Consider the following 23,809-nt stretch of genomic DNA (forward strand, 5'->3'; position numbering starts at 1 on the left):
ATAGAGTTACAGGGTTTGCTTGTTTGTTTTAAAGGAGGAAAGATTATACTGTTGGTTGGAGGATTTAGCATACACCTTTTTTTCCCAATCTTTTTTTTTTCTTTTCATATTCAAGGCTGCAAATAGAAACAAGGAATGCTGTTTTTTTTAAAAAAAAAAAATGTGAATACATGTTGGAAGAAATATCCATTTGGTTCTGTTCCAAGCTGGGAGAAAGATACTGGAGACATGGAGGCTGATTGGAAAGATGGTTTAATGATGAACAGAACCACCAGTGTTCATGCAGCTGCAGTGTGCAGCTGACAAAATGAAGTTGAGTGGGGGAGGGTTTATACCTTCTTTGGGCTTTATTTATTTATTTATTTATTTATTTATTTATTTATTTATTTATTTAATTTGTATACCGCCCTTCTCCCAGAAGGGACTCAGGGCGGTGAACAGCCAAAATTAAAAACATACAAATGCAAAAGTTAAGATAATTAAAAGAATTAAATCATTGGCTACCCAAATTTAAAACCCCAAATCCAAAAAATTTAAAATCCCAATTAAAAAACCATTTAGGCTAGGCCGGCTTGATGAAATAAAAACGTCTTCAGGGCTTTACGGAAGGTCCAGAGGTCCGGGATCAATCGTATTCCAGGAGGCAGCTCATTCCACAGGGCGGGTGCCCCACAGAGAAGGCTCGCCCCCTGGGGGCCGCCAGCCGACATTGCCTGACCGACGGCACCCCGAGGAGGCCCTGTCTGTGAGAGCGTATTGGCCGGTGGGAGGTTATCGGTAGCAGCAGGCGGTCTCGCAAATACCCTGGCTTTGTATTTGAGCTTCCTGTTCCTGTGCAAGAACATGTCCTTTAATATTCTATTGGGTGTTGTCAGATTCCTATGGGGGGTCTTGTAGAGATTATGTAGTGGTCATAGCTAGCTCTATAGGCAGAAGAAGAAATGCAAATCCTAGATTTTTGTCTGGAACTCGGGGCTGATCTGGTCAACCTCTGGCTTATTGTTTATCTGAGCTCCCAGGTTTTTGTGACTTTGAAGTTTTGACTACAATGAAGGGGCTTGTGTTCTGAAAGGATGTTGGGCAGGGGTGGGTTCTAAAATTTTTTACTACCGGTTCTGTGGGCATGGCTTATTTTGTGGGCGTGGCTTGATGGTCATGTGACAATTATTTAGGATTCAGCAGAGGTACTGGTCTACCAGACTTTTAACTGCTTGCAGAGCGGTACCGATCTACCCATTTATTTTTTGCAGGCACTGGTCTACCCATTTATTTTTGCAAGCACTGATCTATTCATGTATTTTTGCAGGCACTGGTCTACTCATTTGTTGTCTTTTAACACTGATCAGCTGTAGGGCGGCCCTTTGAAGCCCTGCGGCAAAAGTTTAAACAGTTTTTTTCCCTCTAACCATCAGCTGGGACTCAGGAGCAATAGATTGGGGGTGGGGCCAAGTAAAACGTAAGAATAACATGGAGGGTGCGGGGCACGGGGGGTGGGGGGCAGAACCGGTTCGGTGACATCATATCGTCACCACTACCGGCTTGGGAGAACCGGTCAGAACCCGGAGGAACCCACCACTGATGTTGGGCTATTCCTATTGTGGCTAATTGGCTTTCGTCCTGTGTTGGATCTTGGGTGAGGGGCTGCTTCTAATCCTACCATTATGCCTTTGTTCAGACTTTGCTGCAGGAAGTTTCAAAATATTCTGTCTTGAATGGATTTCTGCCTGCAGTATTTGCTTCACTTATGAATAGAGCTATTTAGATAGGTGGCTTCTTCTTTCAATAAGCTCTTTATTTCTTAAGTGCTGATATCTGCTGTGGGCTATTAAGAAAAAGTGGGGACTGCTTTCTTCCTCTAAAAAAACATGTTTCTCCATTTCTCCTTTCGGAGAATTATAATATTCTGCCTTTTTAATATTCCTCAAAATATTTCATTCTTCTAGGAGGAGGTGGGGCTTCTCAAACACACATGGTTAGTATGATTTTTTCCTTACTAAGAAACAGTAGTTAGTTACTCAAGGCTTTCTCCTGGCAAAAGTCTTATACACTTAGAAGCATTTGTGGGAAGCTTATAATTGGGGGAGGGGTGAAGATATGGGATCTATTCTGGGAGTACAGTTCCTAAAGGCAGGAAAGACTTACTCGGAAAAAGGTAAGAACCTTTGTTCGCATAAAGTAGATTTTCCAAACTATTTGACATTCTCAGGGAGAAAGAACTTGAGTCAGAGGTTATTCAACAACATTATTTTGAAAAAGAAAATATAGCTTATACAGCTGTGTTGATAATTTACAGCTAATGGCCATGTCAAATTATAGGGGAGTCTATATGCCAACAATCAAAACAAATCAAAGCTTCAGTGACCTTAGTTTCAAACATTATTCTTTGATGGAGGAAATATTTTAAAAAGATCAGATGCATAATTAGCCCAATGTCATTTTGTCACATTGCTCTTGATCTGTATTTTGAATCTGACACCTCTCTCAGGAGAGAACTATATTGCTTGTTTCACTTGAAATAAAAGTGCCAACCATTAATATTAGTGATTATATTTCTCTTGAAATATAAATTAAAATTCTGTTTTTGAAGCAATTTGGACTTTGTACTGCATACACAAAGGGATAGAAAAACTGGGCCTGTGTTTCTCAATATGATATAAAGTGTCTGGGGTCTTTTTTTTTCTTTTCCATTTTGTATCCATATAGCAGCTAAATGTTGGCTGTGAATTGTAGTTCACCTCATCAGCAATACAAAGTTAGGGAAACCTGTATTGCTGTGATGGCAAACCTATGGCACGCATGCCAGACATGGCACAGAGAGCCCTCTCTGTGGGCATGCACGCCGTCACCCCAGTCCAGCTCCAATCGCGTTTCTCTATCACGTTTCACTCAATCAATTCCAAAGTCTCACAAAAGAAAAATATCTCACAAAGTTGGAATTTATTGAGTGAACTTTTTCACTCGCATGCTTCACAATGGGGGAGGCAGGGTCCCATCCTCCTCCTGAAGCCCATTATGACACGGAGTCACAATGCGACCCATTTGGTGCTTTCATCCCTCTGCTGCGGCTCCTTGTCACTCTGTCACAGCAGAGGGATGAAAGAGCTGTCGCCCTGTCGCGGCGGTGGCAATGGGTGGAGCCTTAGTCTTTGCACAGCAACAGCATTCCGCCTTCATCGTGGTACATTTGCTGTTGCCGCCAGCAAAGAGGGCTATGAAAGAATGGCAGGGGTGGATCTTGCGGGGTGAGGGCCATCCCCCAAGTCTGGCCTTCCTCTTCCCTCATTGGCGGGGCCAAGAGAAAGAAGGGGGCGGTGTGGGGAAGCATTCCCCTCCCCCAGCAGGAGGGGGGCAGCTCGCCCCACAGAAGCGCCCCCATCGGTAAGTCAGACGGTGGAGAAGCCTGGCCCGGTTCTTGAAGCAGGACACTCTTTGGCAAGATCCAAGATCCCTCTTACAGTCACCACTATTGAGCAAGGTACCACATATACTGTACCTGTGCATTTTGTTTTTCTTGCCTAAATATAGAACCTTGCTTTTTTCACCGTTGAATTTCATTTTGTTAGATAGCGCCCAATGTTCAAGTCTGTCAAGATCTTTCTGTATCTTAAGCCTATCTTCCGGAGTGTTGGCTATTCCTGCTAGCTTGGTGTCGTCTGCAAATTTGATGAGTTCCCCATCTATCCCCTCATCCAAATCATTGATGAATATGTTGAAGAGTACAGGGCCTAAAACAGAGCCCTGGGCTACCCCACTACATACCTCCCTCCATATAGATGCAGTTCCATTGAGGACTACACATTGAGTGTGGTTGGTCGCTCAGTTATGAATCCATCTGGTAGTGATGCTGTCTAATGCATATTTTTCCATTTTATCAAGTAGTAGGTTATGGTCTACTTTGTTAAATGCCTTACTGAAGTCCAAGTAAATTATATCGACAGTATTCCTCTGGTCCACTAGTTTTGTCACTTTGTCAAAGAATGCAATAAGATTAGTCTGGCATGATCTGTTTTTGACAAACCCATATTGGCTTTTGGTTATTACTTGGTTTGCTTCTAGGTATTCGCTGATTAGTTGCTTGATTACCTGTTTCAAAATCTTCTCTGGTATTGAGGTCAGGCTGATGGGTTTGTAGTTTCCTGGCTCTTTTATATATATATATAAAAGATAAAAGATAAAAGTTGATAAAAGGTAGCCCTCAACTTACAACCACAATGAAGACCAGAAATTCTGTTGCTACACAAAGTGGTTCTTAAGGGAGTCACACCCAAATAAACAACCATTTTTGCATCTGGTGTTAAGTCAATCACTGCAGTTGTTAAGACAATTAACACAGTTAAGTGGATCTGGGTTCCACCATTGACATTGCTTGTGGGGAGCCAGTTGGGAAGGTTGCAAATGGCAATCATGTGACACACACACACACACACACCCAGGATGCTGCAACCATCATAAAAATATGCCAATTGCCAAGCACCCAAATTGTGATCACATGACCATAGCATGTTGCAAGAGTTGCAAGGACTGATCATAAGTAACTTTTTTCAATGCTGCTCTAAGCTTGAATGGTTGCTTTCAAATGGTTTTAAGTCAAGGACTATCTGTACCTAAAGCACATCAATGCGCAATCTTCCATTCTACCAATTGACATGAATTACTCAGTCAAGAAATCATAAATAGGTTCCTCTTGCTGATTGTCTTGACTAGAGTTGGAGTATGGAGTTGGGTCCCAATGCTTTTAAAGTATTGAGGTATAAAGCAGTAGTGAATCCAAATTTTTTTACTACTGGTTCTGTGGGCGTGGCTTGGTGGGCATGGCTTGGTGGGCGTGGCAGGGGAAGGATACTGCAAAATCTCCATTCCCACCCCATTCTGGGACCAGCCAGGGGTGGTATTTGCCAGTTCTCTGAACTACTCAAATTTTCCGCTACCGGTTCTCCGAACTGCTCAAAATTTCCGCTGTCAGAACCTGCTGGATTTCACCCCTGGTATAAAGCCACAAGACAAATGTTACTTTCCCTCTTTTCTGGATTCCTCTCTTGGTGATACTTATATGTGACCATACTGAAATGTCTTGGAATAACAAAGCTAAATATTTACAGTCTCTTTTAAAAGCAGCTTGCTGAAGACAAGCTTTGCTGAATTTTTGATTTTGCCCATATTGCATGCTATGACTTTAAAAGTAGGGGAAAGAAAGAAAATACACACTCATGTATATTTCTATTTTTAAAATCTCCTAATGCTGAACCATTAAATAACTTAGAACATTTGCACTTTCTTCCTGCACAGTTTCTAATGAATCTTTTTTTTAAAAAATATGGCCTTGTACCTTCAGTTACACCAAGAGAGTAATAAAATTCTACCAGCTTAAACAAACATGAACAGACAATGATCTCCTTTTTTAAATCCTTGATTAGCATGATAACGTCTGCAAATGTTTGTAAGATGTCTATTTTTTTTCCCAAACCTAAAATACATTTTCTATAATAATATCCATTTGCCATTCACCTGAGAGAATGCACAGTAGAAATGAAAGCCCACGCTTTGGGCCATTATTTCCTGTTCTTTTCCACTTAATGCTGAATGTATAGAAAAATTATTGAGATGTCTATTGAAAATAGTGATAGACTTTAAAATGTGGTGGAATTCATTTTTTTTTACTACCAGTTCTGTGGGCATGGCTTGGTGGGAGTGGCAGGGGAAGGATACTACAAAATCCCTATTCCCTCCCCACTCCTGGGGGAAGGATATTGCAAAATCTCCATTCCCACCACACTCTGGGGCCAGCCAGAGGTGGTATTTGCCGGTTCTCCGAACTACTCAAAATTTCCACTACCAGTTCTCCAGAACCTGTCAGAACCTGCTAAATAGCACCCCTGCTTTAAAACATTAAAAAACCCTTTCCTGTAGTGGGTCAACAGCTTTTTGTCAAAATAAGTTTTATTTATTCATGTTAACAAGTTTTACACAAAGAAAAAATAAAAAAAAAAGAAATACACATCCTTAATCTGATCGGCTACTGTTTTCTGGTAAACGTTTTGTCATATTGATTTCCTACAAAGTTCATCAATTTTAATTTGAAAAAGAACTGGGGACCTGGAAAGATTTGGGGTTGGGTAGAGAAATTTACAGTAGGAGAACTGGTCCTTCTTTGTGGTTCCTCCTACGTCCTCCCCCTTTTCATTCAGACACTAAAGATTCAAGTTCTAATTATTATTTATTAAAATTTTACACCAGCCAAGGTTCCTAAGGCTTATACTATCAAACTAGATATCAGAAAATTAGATGCATACAAGTCAGATAGTTCTAGGTCAGTGGTTCTCAACTCCAGCAACCTTAAAATATATGGATTTCAACTCCCAGAATTCCCCATCCATCATGCTAGATACTGTAGATAGAAGATTGCTGTTTCATAAGCAATATGAGGGATAATATAAACACAAAAGTATTCTGTTAACTAAAACATTCCTTAATGATATGGCAATTTATTTCTACAGTAATTGATCCAATAATTTAAGCTTATTAAAAGATTTTTTTGTAAAAGTCCAGACAATTTTATGAGATTAGACAACATTTTGAGCATTATGAAACATATATGGCTTTCTTTGATGTATTCAACTACATACAATAGAATACATAAATTTAATTGTTCAAGAAACAATTGAATGCCTTATTTATGTAATGCCACCTTTTACTATAGAATGGGGTGGTATGGATGAATGCATGATCAGAATAGAGAATTCTTTTCTTGTAACCAAGATTGCAGAGCTGTATATTCTCCATCATCCTTTGTTCTTTTCCAATATTTTCAAGGCTCTTTTTTTTTATTTCACACTAGCTGAGGATCCGTTTGAGATAGTAGATATTCCAACGTGGACAAGTAGTCATTTCACCTGAAAACTATATTTATTAACTATGCTTGTTTTGAGCTGTATGTTATCTTCACAGTTTTGTTGTAGATATACAGGGAGCCCACAACTTGCAAACATTTGTTCAGAGAACACTGTGTTGTTTTCACAGTCTCTCCCTAGCTCAACAAAATTGCTATTATTTGTTGCAACAATGTGTATTAAGCCAGGGGTGAAATCTAAAATTTGTTACTACCAGTTCTGTGGACGTGGCTTGGTGGCGGGGGGGGGGGGGGCAGGGTGTAATGTGACTGGGTGGGCGTGGCCAACTTTTTTTTTTTTTTACTTTTAAAAGCATTTTTTCTACAACCTCTTCGGGCGAAGAGGTTGTAGAAAAAATGCTTTTAAAAGCCTCTGATAATCCCAGCTGAGCCGTGTGATCATCAGAGGCTTTTTTTTTACTTTTAAAAGCATTTTTTTCAGCTGAAGAGGTTGTAGAAAAAATGTTTTTAAAAGTAAAAAAAGCAGCCTCTGATGATCGCGCGACTGAGCTGGGCATGGGGGGGGCACAGGGATTTTTGTTACCGATTCTCCGAACCACCTGCCATGATCGCTACCGGATCGGGCGATCTGGTCCGAACTGGGAGCATTTCACCCCTGTATTAGGAGCATGTTCTTGGTTTTTTAAGTATTTACTATTCTTTACTGAACAGTATGTCTACAAAGGCAAACCTTTTGGCAAGTTCAGTTGTTCCCACTGATGACCAAAGTCCTTATGTCTCAATATCATTTTCACTCCTCTGCTAAACTTCAACCATGAGGAATAAGACAGTAATAATGAAAATTAGAGAAAAATAAATAAAGGCCCAGTTATGTCATATTCAGGTCATTTATGCTACACTTCTGACTTCTGGACCAAAGCTAGTTTCTCAACTAGCACTCAGGATTTATCTACTGCTTGGAAATAATTAATTTATAGGCCATATAAATGATACAAATAGGGTGATCTGCTCAGCATTTTATGCTTACAATGTAAGGCCAGACTCATATTATTGGTTTTGGTGCTGTAGCAAGGTAGAACTTATTTTAAATAAATTATTTGACCTGACTTGCCTTTGAAAAAAGTGTAAATTAGCAAGGTGGTCTATCAATGATGTTCAACACTTGAGTGTTATAGTTTCCCCCCTTTTCAGCTGTAGATTTTTTTTAAAAAAAAAAGTTGTACAATAACTTAAAGAGTTGGTTTTTTTTTTTTAAATTGCCACTAAATCTGCACTAGAAATCTAAAATTTAAAGTAACCAATATTTTCTTTTAAAAGTGCTGAATTACCCATTTTATTTTCTTACTCAACTGTACGACGTCTTCAGGAGATACAGTATCAAGGTGCTCTGAAAATCAATAGTCATTCAGAATCTGGTGAACGGCTGCAGTTTCATCTGCCAATTTCAACAAAGCAGTCATTTTGAAGCACCTTAAAATACCTTACAAGTCCAGCTCCATTAAAAAAAAAATGAAAAAAAAACAGAATTAACTCAGATCACAACAAATAGCCCCACCCTACCCCCACCCCTGCTGAACTGCAGTTTGCAAATAAAGTGGCAACCTGTGGACCAGTAGGCACTTTTTACAGAAGTTGGCAAAACAAAGGAGAATCGGTTGGTAAAGCACAGTGTAAGACGTCAACCGTTAGTCTTCTCCCTGACAAACACGATAAGACATTCACATCCAAAATAGGCGGAACATTTTATGTTGGTGGTGGGCCATGTTTCTTTTTCTTGCTTTGGCAGGATTTGCAGACACAACAAATGATGCACGGCGAAGCTAACAGCAGTAATGGAGATGTGATCAAAGCAACGATTCCCAGGCCCACTAGGATGCCAACAACCTAAAAATTGAAAAGAAGAAATAAGAAGGAAAGTCCTGTATTTATGAAAACCCTACATCTACATCTACTCCATTGAAGCTTATTTTTAGATTATTTTTATCCTGCCTTTTATTATTTTTTAATTTAATTATTTTAAATAACTCAAGGTAGTAAACATTAACTATTACTCCTTCCTCCTCCTATTTTCCCCACAATCTTGTGAGGTGAGTTGAGCTAAGAGAGAGAGAGAATGACTGGCCCAAAGTCAACCAGCCTGTTTTCGTGCCTAAGGTGGGACTAGAACTCACAGTCTCCCGATTTCCAGCCTGGTGCTTTAAAACCACGAGACCAAACTGACTTATAATAAACACAAATCCATGTTATTGGCATACCTGTGTTCTGTTCCACATAACTGAGGCTCGTGAATGGCCCAGTTTATTTCGACAGGGACCTTTGTCATAATGCCTTAAGAAGATGTCATTCTGAAAGGCAAAATAGTATGCCGTCAATCATGTATAAGTTCAACCTTCTTGGATATCAAAGTGGCAACATGAGGCTTTAGGCTTCCTCCAGTTCTATTTTATATACTTGGAATTTCACAAAAAACACTGTCACCAACACTTTGACACCAATTAACCTTCTATGAAGCAATTACTTACTGCATGTTTTATAAAGTTAGGCTTTATAAAGCATGCAGCTTTATAAAGCAGGAAAAAGAATCACTGGTAAATGAGGAGCAAGTTCTAGTAAAGCTGAACAAAAAGGAAGATGTATCATTTGCAAAACCCCATTTAACTACATCAAGTGTTATAGGTCTGAGATCTGCTGCCATAAGATTTGGATGCTGAACTTGAAAGAAAACAGAAGGAAAACCATGAGAAACAATCATGGAAAGTTAATTGTGTTAAGCATCAGTCTTCCTAGCTCGAAGTATTAAGCAACTATAGAGGAAAAACCTTTTTGCCAGAGACTACTTACATCCAAATTTTGTAGGCAGTACCAGCAAAATGTGTGCTTGCAATTTTTGCACATCATTTGAGCGCAGCCTTCGTTCCGTTCAATATAGATCCGACAAACTGGACACTGTTTAATTGGAGCTTCTGAGTTGTTTTTAATAAGTGTTCTAGGAAAGAAAGGGAGGAAAATAATCTGAAACAGTCTTAACGGTACCCAGGCTATTTCCCTAATCATTCAGACTGAACTGAAGCACAGTTGCCTAGAAGAATATCGACCCATGTAAATGTGCTTCATCTGGAGAAAAGCACTTACCTTATGCAACAATTATTCACCGCAACCTTTGCAAACACATGCAAAAATAACAGACGCTGTCCCCCCCTCCCTTTATTTTGTTGTTGTATTTAATGTTCGGACAATGTTGGCATTCAAATATTTCCTCCACTGGGAAAATGAGCAGGTAAGTTCATCTTATTTCTGCTTTGGTATTTTGTTTTAACGATATGAAAGTACCATATTTTTCAGAGTATAAGACGCACCTACCTTTTTTGGTGAGGAAAAGAAGAAAAAGAAATCTCCCTCTGTCTCTGCCTCTGCCTCTGAGCAATTTTTGCCTCCTTGCAGCAAACAGCCTGCTTTACTTTCATTTTCGTTTTCAGCATAGCTTGATTAGCACAAGGGGGAAAAAAATCTGCTCCAGCAATTTACCTCTTTGCAGCAAGCAGCAGAGCCCTGTGCAAAACAGCTGAGAGCAAATCAGCTGAGAGTCAGAAGGCCGATCCAATCAACTTGTGCTAATTAGGTTGTGCTGAAGCTGAAAGGAGCTGTTTTTTCTTCCTGTTTGCTTGCAAGGAGGTAACTGCTGCAAGGCAGAGGCCAAAGGGTGGGGGCCAGTGGGTGGGTGGGGCTACATTTGGTGTATAAGACGCTCCTAAATTTTCACCCCCTTTTGGGGGGGGGGGGAAAGGTGCATCTATTTCTCATCCATGCTTCCTCATAAAGTACAAAACAGCCCTTAACTAATTCCCTGTATTTACCCTGCTGAAGTTATACCCAGGCAACAGCTTCCATTGGACTTGCCCACCAAGAAATTGCCATATTGCCTAGCTAAACCTGATCCCCAAATCTGCCATTTGGGCCGACAAAAAGCCAGCCTAGTTGATGGTACCCATGCGACTGACCTTCCAGAATCAAGAATGCTGAAGCATCAAATACTTGAGGTGCCTCAATGAAAGCCCAGAATGTCTTCCCTTCAGCTAGCAAACAATTAATTAATTAATTACATTATTTAACCAGTGTCAGAAATGTAATTTCTTGCTAAATAAATATAGTATTTATAGCAATTTGAATGATATAAAGATTTCGCAAGAGCTAGACAGATTCTTCACTTACCCTTGCTCAGTTGCAATCCCGATTGAATGGCTTTCCGAGCATGATCCCTCCACATGCCAAGGCTCTTTGCATGATGAACAGAATGTCAAGTAACACGTCTGACATTTTATAGGCACTGGTAATCCAGCGTTGCTTGGTTCAATTTGGCACACAGTCTGACAATTAGCAGAGGGACACCAGGTCCTCAGTGGATCCAAATGCACTTCTGAGACGTTACAAATCAAAACATAAGTTTTTAAAAAGGTGAAAGATTTATACAATCAGAAGAGAAACCAAAGTTATAAACAGGGGGTATGATATGGTGTATATCTACCAGCATGTTTTAGAAAAGAGGAAATTTCTTATCCATCTTGTCTATCTTGTCTTCATCTAAACCACGGGTGTCAAACTCGATCGCGTCACGTAATGTATCGTGACATATCGTGGCATTTTTTGCCTTTGTGGAGCCTGGGTAGGTGTGGTCTGCGTGTGACGCATCGAGCCCACGGGCTGCCAGTTTGACAACTATGAATATATTCTCAGTGTAAGATGAAAAAAAAAATGACTGATTTCCCTAGCATGAGTTTCCTTACTGTACAATATTTTGGGAAATGTGAGGTTGCTTCTGAAAAATAATTCGTTCCTACAGGGAACGAATCAATAGGCAAAAGGAATCATTCTTTCATTACATCAGACGTTTTACCCAGCTGTGGTCTGAATCCTGCAAGCATTCTCAAAAAAAAAATCATATAATTCATTTCACACGAGGAAGAACTACTAGAGCATCATGGCAGGTATTCTAGCTTGGTAAAACCTGCAAAAGGAAATTCTATTTCTAGCCCAATTTGACTATGTTATGTAAGAAAGGAAGGAAGGAATGCAATTCTCTGCTTTTTAAACATTGACAGTAAAAAGTTATTATTATAAATACAACAACATGAAGTCACTGCTGCCAGTTCTTTAGCTGCTGTTGGCCTTCATCTTCCTGAGAACCTAGGATGTTTTAATGAACATGGATCATTAAAACATGGATGGCGTAGTACATGCATGGATCCGAGCAGCATGGCCTTTTGTGATTGACAGATGAAAAGTTTGTCAAGGTGCAAATTTTCTAAGTGTCACCCAAGTCCTTTTCGTATGGCACCCAATCTTTCAAATGGCTTATTATTACTAATTTGTTTAAATGTATTGCCCCCCAACTTCAATGGACACTGGGCAAGGAAAGAGCATGCAAAACCATGAAGAACGGACAGCAAGGGTTAAACTTTTCCTTGTGGGACCCTTGTAAAACCCACACACGTGTAAGTAGAAAGTGTGTGTATGCTTGCACATGGCATGAGCCCAGTGGTGGGATTGAAATAATTTAACAACCAGTTTTCTGCTCTAATGACCAGCTGGGTGGGCGTGGCCATGGTGGGCGTGGCCAGGGGGTGTGACAGGCAGCACTCGGCCTCCTGAACCCCCCTGGGAGCAAAAATGGACCATGCCCCCACACCCAATTTTGGGCCTAGGAGGTCTCCCTGAAGCCTTCTGGGAGCGAAAACGGGCCAGGGGGACGTGCCACACCCCACCCCATCCCGTGCCCCATTTTGTGTCAAGGAGGCCTCCCTGAACCTAACTGGGAGCCAAAAAAGAGTGCGTGGGGACTCCTGGTAGGGGTGGGCTGGGAAGGGGCGGAGCCAGCCAGCAATTTAACTACCGGTTTACCTGAACCGGCCTGAACCGGCTGAATCCCACCACTGCATGAGCTCCTGCTGATTCCTATGAAGAGTCTACACATCTCTTTGCATAACCCTGCTGTCATCAGCCCCTTTGCACCAGAGAAATCTTGCGATTTCTGATCAGGAGATAAGTGGCAACCTTCTTCCTTAATCTGGCCTGCAGACTGTGTGCACTAAAAAGCTTTTCTCAGAATGAGTCCCATTGGATCATTAAGAATTGTAAATTTTTTATCATTGTAAATCTATAGCAGTAAAGCTAAAGATTCTTTGGTTTTAGGACTGAGATCTGGACTATGTTAAGCTCAGAGATTCTGAGTTCGAAGGAGCAACTGACTTTTCTCTCTTTTCTCCCCCCTTTTCTCTGATTTTCTCTGCTAGCAATATATTATTAATTTATATTAATATCTATATCTCTATCTATATCTCTATCTATCTATCTATCTATCTATCTATCTATCTATCTATTAGTTTAGGCTACAATTCTATATATTTATCCAAGGTTAAGTGTCACTGAACTAAATGAGACTTATTTTTGAGTAGACATTAATAAGATTATACAACCAGTCAAGTAACTTTTCTTACATCTTCTTTGCTACTTTGTGAATTAAACAAAGCAATCTGAACCCCTACATATTAATGTAAAAAAAATTACCTCTTTCAAATTTCAACTGTTTGTACAACTGAAATTGGTCCGCAGACACCAAGCTGGCTATCTGGAATGAAGAACAGAATAGCAAAATGTTAAAAAGAAAATGTGAATTACCATTCATTTCTAAAAATAACTCAATCAAGATTCCCCCCGCCCCCCTCACTCACAGAAAAATTGCAACACTAGTGATTGAGGTAAATTTAAAAAGAAAAAAGTCTGAATGCAATTAATAGTAAATACTCTCAAAATCTCAGTGAATAATTTTTAAAAAATTATTTCTCTTTATCAAAGTCACTCCAGAGGACCACATGGATTTATCCATATTATTTTCTTAGCAAAAATATGGAAACTTTTGAATTTTACATCTAGTTTCCTGCTATCTATACTAAGCCTGAAATGGTAACACTAGGAATTTGATCTATGAGAGAGAGAGAGAGGGAGGGAGAGAGGGAGAGAGAGAGAAAACGTTTGCAGCTGAGTATGGGGAAACACGGGAAGATATCAACCTGTAATCAAAAAGCAGAAAAAACATAATATCTGAAGGAATTATATATCTCAAAATGTATAGAGTCCCAAACAAATCTCTAGGTTATTCACATTTAAATAATATTAAGACGCCTACTTCAGGTCTAGCCTTAGAGAATCTCTTCTGAAGGCCTTGAAAAGGTAGTGGGTTTCAATTTTGGTCGCTACTGGTTCGGTCACATGTGTAGGCACACTCACACACACACGACAGGTGCATCCAGGCAGGTGGGAGGAGTCTTCCGCCGCCGCTGGTACCTGTTCGCCCGATCCGGGGCGAACCGGTAGCAACCCACCACTGCTTTGAAAGATGAGCCATGTTTTTCAGTATTCAGTATAACTTGCTTTGAATTTGGTTTTTTTTTTCTTGTTGACAGTAACAACTCTAAGGTGATGATTGACTGTATGGAAGATTCAAATGACCAGAACTGTCACATGATAATGATCATAATAACTAAAACATCACTTGCTGAATATACTCAGATTATTCCCCTGTGCAAGATTCTAATCATTCCAGCACTCAGCTCCCTCCCTACGCAGAGCAAATGTATCCCTAGGCAAAACAGATTTATTATCAGACAGAAAGGGCCCTCTTAGCATCTCCCACTGATATTAATCATTTGGATTTTATTCCGCTTTCCATGGCAGCAGTTAATGACATCTGTGATTATCCTAAATTGAAACACTGTTCTAAGGCATACCCTTTGATCGGAGGATCAGGAATTGTATTTATTTTATGCATCAGATTTCTATACATGCAAAAAACCAACATACCTATACATATACAGACACACGCATGCACCAAAAAAAAAGCTGCCACCAAAAAAGGAAATGGGACAAAGATTAAAAGAAACTGTTGCAGTAAAAACCCTGCTGCTATCTGCTGCCATATACTTCAAAAGGGAACAGGATATGCTAACACTGCCTCAACCTCTACCCACATATATATGCCATTAACTTCTTCGACTCTAGCAGGAATAGCTAGTTGGTGATTTTTTTCTGTTTCAGAAATTGTAGCTCTGCCACTAATAAAAGTGCCTCATCAAAATGCTTCTCTCCAGCAAATAATGATAGATAGTAGTATTACTATCTTGCTCTTTTACTGTTTTATTACCGAAGCAACTTCAAAATAATTTCTCAGGGACATTCAGTTTCTCTTTAACGTGAATATGTAGTAGACAACACAACTGTCTACAGATAAGTCACCTAGAGCAATCCTAATTTAAATGCCAGTAATTAGTAATGGATGCAAGGTAAAGAATGCTATTGACACTGTGATTTCAGAATCATGTTTCTACAAATCAGGATGACAAATTTAATGTGCTTTTTCTCTTACTCTTTCTTTCATCACTCCTATTTTTGGTTTCCAGTGGATTTCAGTTTATTGCTACCCCTACTCTAGCAAGAAATATTTATGATAGGAAATACTCCTATCATAAAATATTCATTTCTGTTCATTAAATACCTCCCTCGCCATCTCAAATAAGACTTTGAGGATTTGTTAGGAGAAGCAGAAAGAAAAATGAAATAATTGGATATAGGAAAGCAAATATCTTTGGGCAGTGTTTCTCCTTTTTGCTATGGAATATAAAAATAAAACAAGCCCAAATCAAAACAATGGAATAGGGGAGAGCTATCACACAAGACAGCATTGTGTTGTTGTTAATAATAAAGAGTTTGGTGAAGTACGTACCCAGAGATGAAGATTTGTCTTCCCCAGACAATGAGGTTATATAATGCAAAATTTTATAGCAGTCAATGGAAAGCAGATGTTTACTGTCAGATCATATTTGTTGTGATAAGAAATAAATGCACAGCTCTCCCAAATAAAGCCATTTATCTCCCAAAGATCTCTCATTACAATACCATTAAGACTTGATCTCAGGGGAGGAAAAAAGGGCAGCTAATGACAGGTCACGGAGAAGCTGAAGGCAACAAATAGGGACAAGGATTTAAGTACAACAAAATGGACTCTGTGAAAGTAAATATATAACTAAACTAAGATGGTATTCCCTTGTTACCCTAACCTCTAAGCCCAGGACAAAAGCTTTTCAATGTCTCAAGCTTCCCTCTTGAATCTGCACTAAGAAAGGAGTTACTCAGGGCTCTGTCCCACAATCCTTGCTAATATGCATTTCTCCAGTCCATGAATCAGCAAAAAAAAAAAAGGGGGGGGGACGGAATCCCAGCATAATCTGCACTGCTCCAACTGACAAGCACAAATGTTACTTGCTGACAAGGCTTGTGAATGGTTCTGTTTTCAACTTTTACTGCAGGACAATTTAAGGGAAATGATGGGTAAACTTCCCAAACTTCAATTGTTTTCTCACCCAACATCACAAGCAGACAGAGAAAAAAACCCATCAGCAATTGAAGTCAGGGGCAGGTCTGAGCAGAATGGTTAAATCAGTCTTTCTCAAGCTGAGCAACTTTAAGATTTGCTATATTGTTGGAAGAAATATCCTTCTGGGTTCAGTTCCAAGTGGGGAAAAAGACACTGGAAACATGGAGACTGCTTGGAAAGATGGTTTAATGGTGGACAGGAATCACATGGCTTGAGTTCCTGAGTAGAAAACAAAGAGGCCCAAGATGCTGGGAGTGCTTTGGTTTTATGCCCTCTGTTGGGCCCCACCTCTGAGTTTCTTGTTCCTGTATAAGAAATGTATCCTGATTGGTTGTCAAACTCTCAGGTGGTCTAGGGGTCTTAGCTAACTTTGTAGGTTGTCTCTCAAGCTTGCTTGAGTCTTGCCATGTGGTGAGTTTCTGTTGCTAGATGGATCCTATTGTGTTGCAGATGATAGCCCATTGACAAAGGCGGGAGAAAATGAGTGAGCTTGGCTGAGGCCTTAATAGCCCATTGACAAAGGTGGAGGGAGGCAGGAAGCTGCTTTGTCTTTAAAACATGTTTTTCCATTTCTCATCCAGGGAAATATAATATTCTGCTTTTTTAAATATTTCCTAAAATATTCCATTCTTCTAGGAGAGGGGTGAGTGCTAACTTCCTACAATATCCAGCCATCATGTTGAGAAACAGTGCCTGGGATGGAAACTACAGCCATGTTTCAAGTTGCCTGGGCAAGAAGATGTCACAGCAAAAGTGTTCCATGAAGTAATTAACACTTGAACTGTTTTGTAAACAAGGGGCTACTGGTCATCTGGAAAACCAGTCAAACTATCACCAAAAATAGTCCATCTGATAGATTGGTGGCACAAAGAACAATTGTAAAACTGGAGAAAATTCACCCAGCACATTGAGTAAGTTTCTCATGCTTCACCCTGGGTCTGTCTTCTTACCTCCTCCCCTTTCCTTTTATCAGATGAACTAATTTTGGACAGAATTTTACCAAACTTCCAGAGAAGTTACTTTATTTTCAGTAGTAGCCTGAATAATAGGTCACAGGCTGTGAGGGCATGGCTAATAGACCCTGGGAAAGTGGAAGAGGAAACAGGACTTTGCACAAGAACCCCCACTGCAAGGGGAGGGGAAAGCATGAGAAACAGAGAGAGTAAATTATGCTGGGTATAACCTAAGCAGGAGAATTGCTTTGACAGGCTTTCAAGATCCTGTTATATTACCTTACTAGCAATTCACATCTTTTCAGAAACCTAACTGCTTCTCATTTGTTTCCCCTTTAGAAAGGGAAACTGGCTAAATGCCTGTTAATTTAATATCCTCCAGCACTGATGGTGTTACCTAGTTTGGTAATGAAAACACCCAAGATCAGAGAGCACCAGGGACCCTTACAGTTAATCCCAACTTCCCAATATCCCAAAGGCACTAGGGGAAATGAGTAGTTGCAGAAAGCAGCATCTTGAAGTATTCTATGGAGAATGTAAAATGTATGCATGTAAGAATAGAATGGAATGGAATGGAATGGAACGGAACGGAGCGGAGCGGAGCAGAGCAGAGCAGAACAGAAGCTGGAAGGGACCTTGGAAGCCTTCTACCGTGTTTCCCCCAAAATAAGACCCTATCTTATATTTTTTTGAACCCTGAAATAAACGCTTGGCCTTATTGCCATGTGCTCAAAAGCCCAATTGGGCTTATTATCAGGGGATGTCTTACTATGGGGGAAACAGGGTAGTCCAACCCCCTGCTCAGGCAGGAAATCCTATACCTGTGATGGCAAACCTATGGCACGCGTGCCATAGGTGGCACGCAGAGCCATATCTGTGAGCACACAAGCGTTGCCCTAGCTCAGCTCCAGAATGCATGTGTGCACCGGCCAGCTGATTTTCGGGCCTTCCGGACCCACCAGAAGTCAGGAAATGGGCCATTCCCAGCCTCCGGGGGGATGAGGCGATTTTCACCCTCCCCAGGCTCCAAAAAAGCCTCTGGAGCCTGGGGAGGGAGAAAACGGGCCTACCGGGCCCACCGGGAACCTTTTTGCCATCGCATGCCATAAGCAGGGGGAGCACGGGGGGGCATTGAATTATGGGTGTGGGCATGCACAGACGCAACCTCCCGTGACCCCCACTTTTGCCACGCAACGGCAAAAAGGTTAGCCATCACTGCCCTTTACCATTTCAAACAAATGTTTGTCCAATCTCTTTTTAAAAACTTCCAGTGTTGGAGCATTCACAACTTCTGGAGGCAAATTATTCCACTGATTAATTGTTTTAACTATCAGGAAATTTCTTCTTAGTTCTACGTTGCTTCTCTCCTTGATTAGTTTCCATCCCTTGCTTCTTGTCCTGCTTTCAGTTGCTTTGGAGAATAGCTCTTCTTCTTGTGGAACCTCCTGAGATATTGGAACACTGCTATCATGTCACCCCCTAGTATGTAAAATGGAATGGCCAAATTTATTTATTTATCTATTTTAATCCTGCCTTTATTATTTTCACAAATAACTCAAGGCAGCAAACATATACAATACACCTTCCTTTTGCTTTCCCCACAATAACAACACTGTGAGGTAAGTTTTGCTGAGACAGAGTGAGTGGCCCTCGGTCACCCCGCCAACTTTCATGGCTAAGACAGAACTAGAACTCAGAGTCCCCTGTTTTTTAGCCTGGTGCCTTAACCAAATCGATGTTCTCCCCACCTGCAAACAATAAAAATAGTATAAAGTAGAGCTACACAAAAGCCCTTGTTGGCTTAAGTAACGGAAAACTTGTACAGGTAATTCTTGACTTATAATAGTTCGCTTAGTGACCATTCCAATTACCATTATTCACATTTATGACTGTTGCAGCATCCGCATGATCACATTATTTACATTCAGATGCTTGACAGCAACTCATATTTATGAAGGTGGCAGTGTCCATGTATCCCCTTTTGTGACCTTCTGACAAGCGAAGACAATGGGGAAACCAAATTCACTTAACAACCATGTTACTAATTTAACAACTGCAGTGATTCACTTAACAAATGTGGCAAGAAAAGTTGTAAAGTGGAGCAAAACTCACTTAACAAATTTCTCACTTAGCAACATAAATTTTGGGCTCAATTGTGGTCATAAGGTGAGGACTACCTGTACTGTAATATCCCAATTTGCGGCAAAACCCACAATACACATCTGACAAAACCAGTTTTTTTCCCAGTTTAAACTGACCTTATGTTCACAGAGCACCAAGCTCACTGAATAAGATTTCAAGGAAATACTATTTTAAGCTGGTTATATTCATTCTAATTAGGAGGTAGTTGTTTCATTGCCTTCAGTTTCCTCTTGTGATGGCAACAATTGTTACCTAATGAATTCAAGTCAAATATTTTGTTCTCACAAATATTATTTTATGTTTCCTTTGAACTACAGAACCCTTGAAAAAGGAAACACATATTCAAAACAAGTTAGGCAATACCATAACATTTGGCTTAAGCACCGTGAACACATTTTTCCTGGTTGTCTCTTTTAGATATTCAAAACCTGATTTAGGAACTGAAATACTATTTGTTATACTTTAGGCAGCAAAATGTGCTGAATGATATCTACCTGGCAACCAACGGGAGAGAGTTTTCTGTAAGATTTTCATCTTTCAATTTCAGCATCCATCAGAGTTCCATTATAAATTATCATGATTTTTCCATAGAAGCATTAGTTTTGCAGTGTATCTACTATTTCTGCTTTTACTCAATACAACAGAGGAGTACAGAGCAACTGTAATTTGAAGATAGATTTCTTTTTAGAAACATTATGAAATATTGGCAAGGCTAGATTTGGTTTCTGGATGAAGGGTGTTTTTTTTTAAAAAAGTGTTTACTATTTTACAATAAAGACAGGTGGCTAATGCTGCTATCTCTAGGTCAGGGGTCTGCAATCTTAAAGACTCAAAGAGCCATTTGGACTCCTTTCCCACAGAAAAGAAAACACCAGGAGCTACAAAACCCTTCCCATGCCTGACTATTTCTTGAGCGGCCACAAAACTAGCATATGTAGTTGAATTAAATGTTCTCTTTTCTTCTGAAACTTTTCTTTTCTTGGATTTATCTATGGTTGGCCTACCAAGGGTTGAAAAGCTCAATAAATCGCGTGCCAGCGGGTGTCACACATTGGTGGTTGTGACATATACTTTGAGTGACAGGGAGCCGCAGCAGAGGGGTGAAATAGCCACATGCGGCTCCAGAGCCGCAGGTTGATGACCCCTCCTCTAGGTCAACACTTTCATATGTGTCACTGAAATGATGACAAAAAAATATCCACTCCTGATTGTCATTCCACATCTTTGGTATAGTGCAAGTGAGTTCTATGCGGCAAAGGAAGGAAAAAGAAAGAAGTTCCTTACTGGATGTTTAAATGATTTGAATGCTTGCTAGAGAAACAACAGCAGCATCTTTGTGCTTGAAATACAAACAGCTGTGTGATAGCTTTGTAATTCTACATAAAATATAATGGACTACACTACCATTCTGGATTTATATCATGGAATTTAGATGTCCATTAAGCCTTATGCTATTGATTGGGCATATCTCTTCATTTTATGTATTAGTATTTAGTAATTGATTGTCTATAGTTGCCATCTGTTACACACTTCAATCAATATAATAATTGGATTCATATGTTGCTGTAAGGCTGGGTTCTCCAAAATGATATGTTACTATACTGATATTCTCCCTTGAGACTTGCTATGCTCCTTGCCCCACTTGGCTTTTTACATTTAAAAAGAAAAAGAAAAGAAAAAAGAACAACTTGCCTCCAGAAGTTGTAAATGCTTCAACACTGGAAGTTTTTAAGAAAAGATTAGATAACCATTTGTCTGAAGTGGTGTAGGATTTCCTGCCTAAGCAGGGAGTTGGACTAGAAGACCTCCAAAGTCCCTTCCAACTCTGTTATTCTATTCTATTATTTCCAAACAGAGAGCTACAAAGTCCCTTCATCAGCTTTATTTCCAAAAATGCATCCCATATGTTTTTATGGAAAACAGAAATAATGTGCACCTGTGGCCCTGTTCTTCTCTTCCCCCCCCCCAAAAAAATATATAGAGTTGCTCAGAAAAAAAGATAGAGATATGCAGTTGTCATTCCGTAGGAGATGATGCTAGAAGAAAAGGCAGGTGGCATCCTGATAAATCGGCACATTTTCATCTTAGCATATTTTGTGAACTCAGTTATTGTGGTTTATAAACTTTGGTTTTAGGGATTAGTACAATGTGTGAACCAAGCCAATCAAGGGTCTTCCACAAATCTTGACGAAGCCAATTATGGTTTACCACAATATGTAAACAAGATCATTTTTCATCCTGTTTTTTTCTTCTTCTGCAGGTTCCTTGGATTATTTGAATAGTTCAACCTTAACTTTTCTATTGCTTCACACTGATCCACCTATCTATCCTTTCAGTACAACTTGCCAAACAAAGTTGTATTCGGATGGGTTGAAGGCAACAAGATGTTAGTCATGTAAGAATGAGCCCCCCTGTTCTAACAGCTGCCACCTCTTTGCCCACTGCTCAACCAAGGCAGTGCCAAAGTAAATGCTCAAGAGAGCCATTACAAAGATACTTCATCCCTTCCTAGCACTGCCAACAAATCTTTTAAAAATGCACTCAAAATTAAAGGTAGAAAAAACAATCAGGCTTGTCTTTTAAATGTCACCCATCATTCACTTGCTATCTCATTTCCCCTCCATACAATTATCCTCCATCTACTTCTAATTCCTATTATTCCCCTCAAATTTAAAAGAAAATGAACAGGGCTCAGGAGGCGCCTTAATCACCCGGCTGTGTTCTATGAAAAGACAGGATAAGCAAACTAAATAGGAGTTATGTTACTATTTTTAGGCACTGAGTACTATTCAAATCTTGCTTCAGTTGCCATGGAAGTGTTCCAAAGGCTTATTATAGTTGTTTTTGAAAAGAATTTATTCCAAGAAAATCTATGTAACCAATTAATGCTATTTCAGGTAAACGGATATGGAGGGGAAAGTGTTTTTCTGCTCTAATGGGTAATGTAGGCCTTGGAAAGACACTCAAAACAATGTTATTCTTGTTGACTGACTTGCTCCAGGATACCAAATGGGACTTGCAGAGGTACTTCAAATGGACTACTTCCAATTCACTCCTCACAATACTTGGAGTGCATATATTAGAACTTCTTGTAGGTCTCTGCAGCCAACAAATTACTTCAGTCAAGAAGGAATTTTAAAAGCTTAGATTATCAAGTGGAAATCTGGGGTTTCAAGACCCACACCATAAAGTTGCACTACATATTTTTCCATAGAATTTGTATTTATCATTTGGGCACTGAATAGTGCCCATTTAATGGAATATGCAGACATGACTTTTCAAAAAAGTTATCATTAAAGGACCGTAAGGATAATAACTATACAACCAGATTAGAATCTACAACTACTTTGACTGTTTCCATCATTCCTAGTCATTTACTGTCTTGGATTATTTTTTCTGGAGTCACCTAGAAAGTAAGTTAAAATGGTTTATATTCTCTCAGTCATAGAGCTACCATTATAATGCATTTCCATATGCAAAAATAGGTCTTTTTCCACTAAACCTTTCATAGAGCTCTCATTCTTCTTAGTTCTAATGCAAGTCAGCAGACTGGGCTTCTTTCTGTTGATCTCTAGGCTGTTTTAATCTAAGTGTTTTAAAGTAAGAATTGGTTTTACCATCTATGCCAAGAAATACTACTGAATTTCAGTGCACTTATAAGCTTGCACCTTATTAATCTAGTGACCAAATAACATAAATATGTAACTACATGTATCAGCACACAATAACAGCCATGCTTGGATAAGTTCCAGGTGACAAGCCCCTGAGTATTAAAAAGGAGAACAGTTTGAGCCAATCTTTCGAAGATAGATCAAGACTTCTAGGCAATTGGAACTAAATTTGGGAAGAGATCCGGGTACTATGTATGTATCTACCCCAAATATCTTTATATGACAGGGTTCCTTGGAGATCTTGGGGTTCTTAGCATGAAAACCTGAAATGGGGTATAACTGAGGACCCTGACAAGAAATTATCTTGAAAGTCCTGCTAATTATTCTAACAAGCCGTTTTCAGATCTTGACAATTTTATACCAAGAGTACCGGGACAAGAGTGGGTATCCTTGCCTTTCTGTACCCTAGAATACCTCCTTCCCCAGCATGCTGCCCACATCATGTGTTATAATGTGTAACACATCTCTCTATCTCTAGCTAGCTAGCTAGCTAGCTAGCTAGCTATCTACCTAATACATTATCATGATGATATATGCATTCAGTTGTGTCGGACTCTTGGAAAATGTATGGGCCAGGTCTCTCCATGTCTTCTGATCTTGCATTATTTCTGTGAGTTGATCTATGCTCTGGCTGGTGTCAGCTTTGATGGTGATGTAATATATAAACCTGTTTACCAAATAACATACAGTATTTCCGAGCAAGTATAATCAGAGGCCATCAAGGCCATCAATGCAACATGTTCAGTGGACAACAGATAAAGCTGGTCTTCAG

At 39.7% G+C, this 23,809-nt stretch overlaps 1 protein-coding gene across 2 annotated transcripts in view; it reads right to left on the bottom strand.

The window, feature by feature from the left end:
* Positions 1 to 6,195: 6,195 nt before the first annotated feature.
* The window catches only part of RNF144B (ring finger protein 144B), a 56,170-nt gene continuing 38,556 nt past the window's right edge, over positions 6,196 to 23,809 (bottom strand). For both annotated transcript variants that reach the window (XM_070940663.1, XM_070940664.1), the window contains exons 4-8: positions 13,409 to 13,469; positions 11,057 to 11,261; positions 9,689 to 9,833; positions 9,103 to 9,192; positions 6,196 to 8,731 (exon numbers count right to left, since the gene is read on the bottom strand). In XM_070940663.1, the coding sequence (XP_070796764.1) occupies positions 8,591 to 8,731; positions 9,103 to 9,192; positions 9,689 to 9,833; positions 11,057 to 11,261; positions 13,409 to 13,469 (642 nt within the window). In that variant the 3' untranslated portion in view covers positions 6,196 to 8,590. The remainder of the gene's footprint in view (positions 8,732 to 9,102; positions 9,193 to 9,688; positions 9,834 to 11,056; positions 11,262 to 13,408; positions 13,470 to 23,809) is intronic.

The sequence above is a fragment of the Pituophis catenifer genome, unplaced genomic scaffold (genome assembly GCF_029215685.1).
Source record: "Pituophis catenifer annectens isolate HBS135680 unplaced genomic scaffold, rPitCat1.0.hap2 SCAF_3, whole genome shotgun sequence".
Lineage (NCBI taxonomy): Eukaryota > Metazoa > Chordata > Lepidosauria > Squamata > Colubridae > Pituophis > Pituophis catenifer.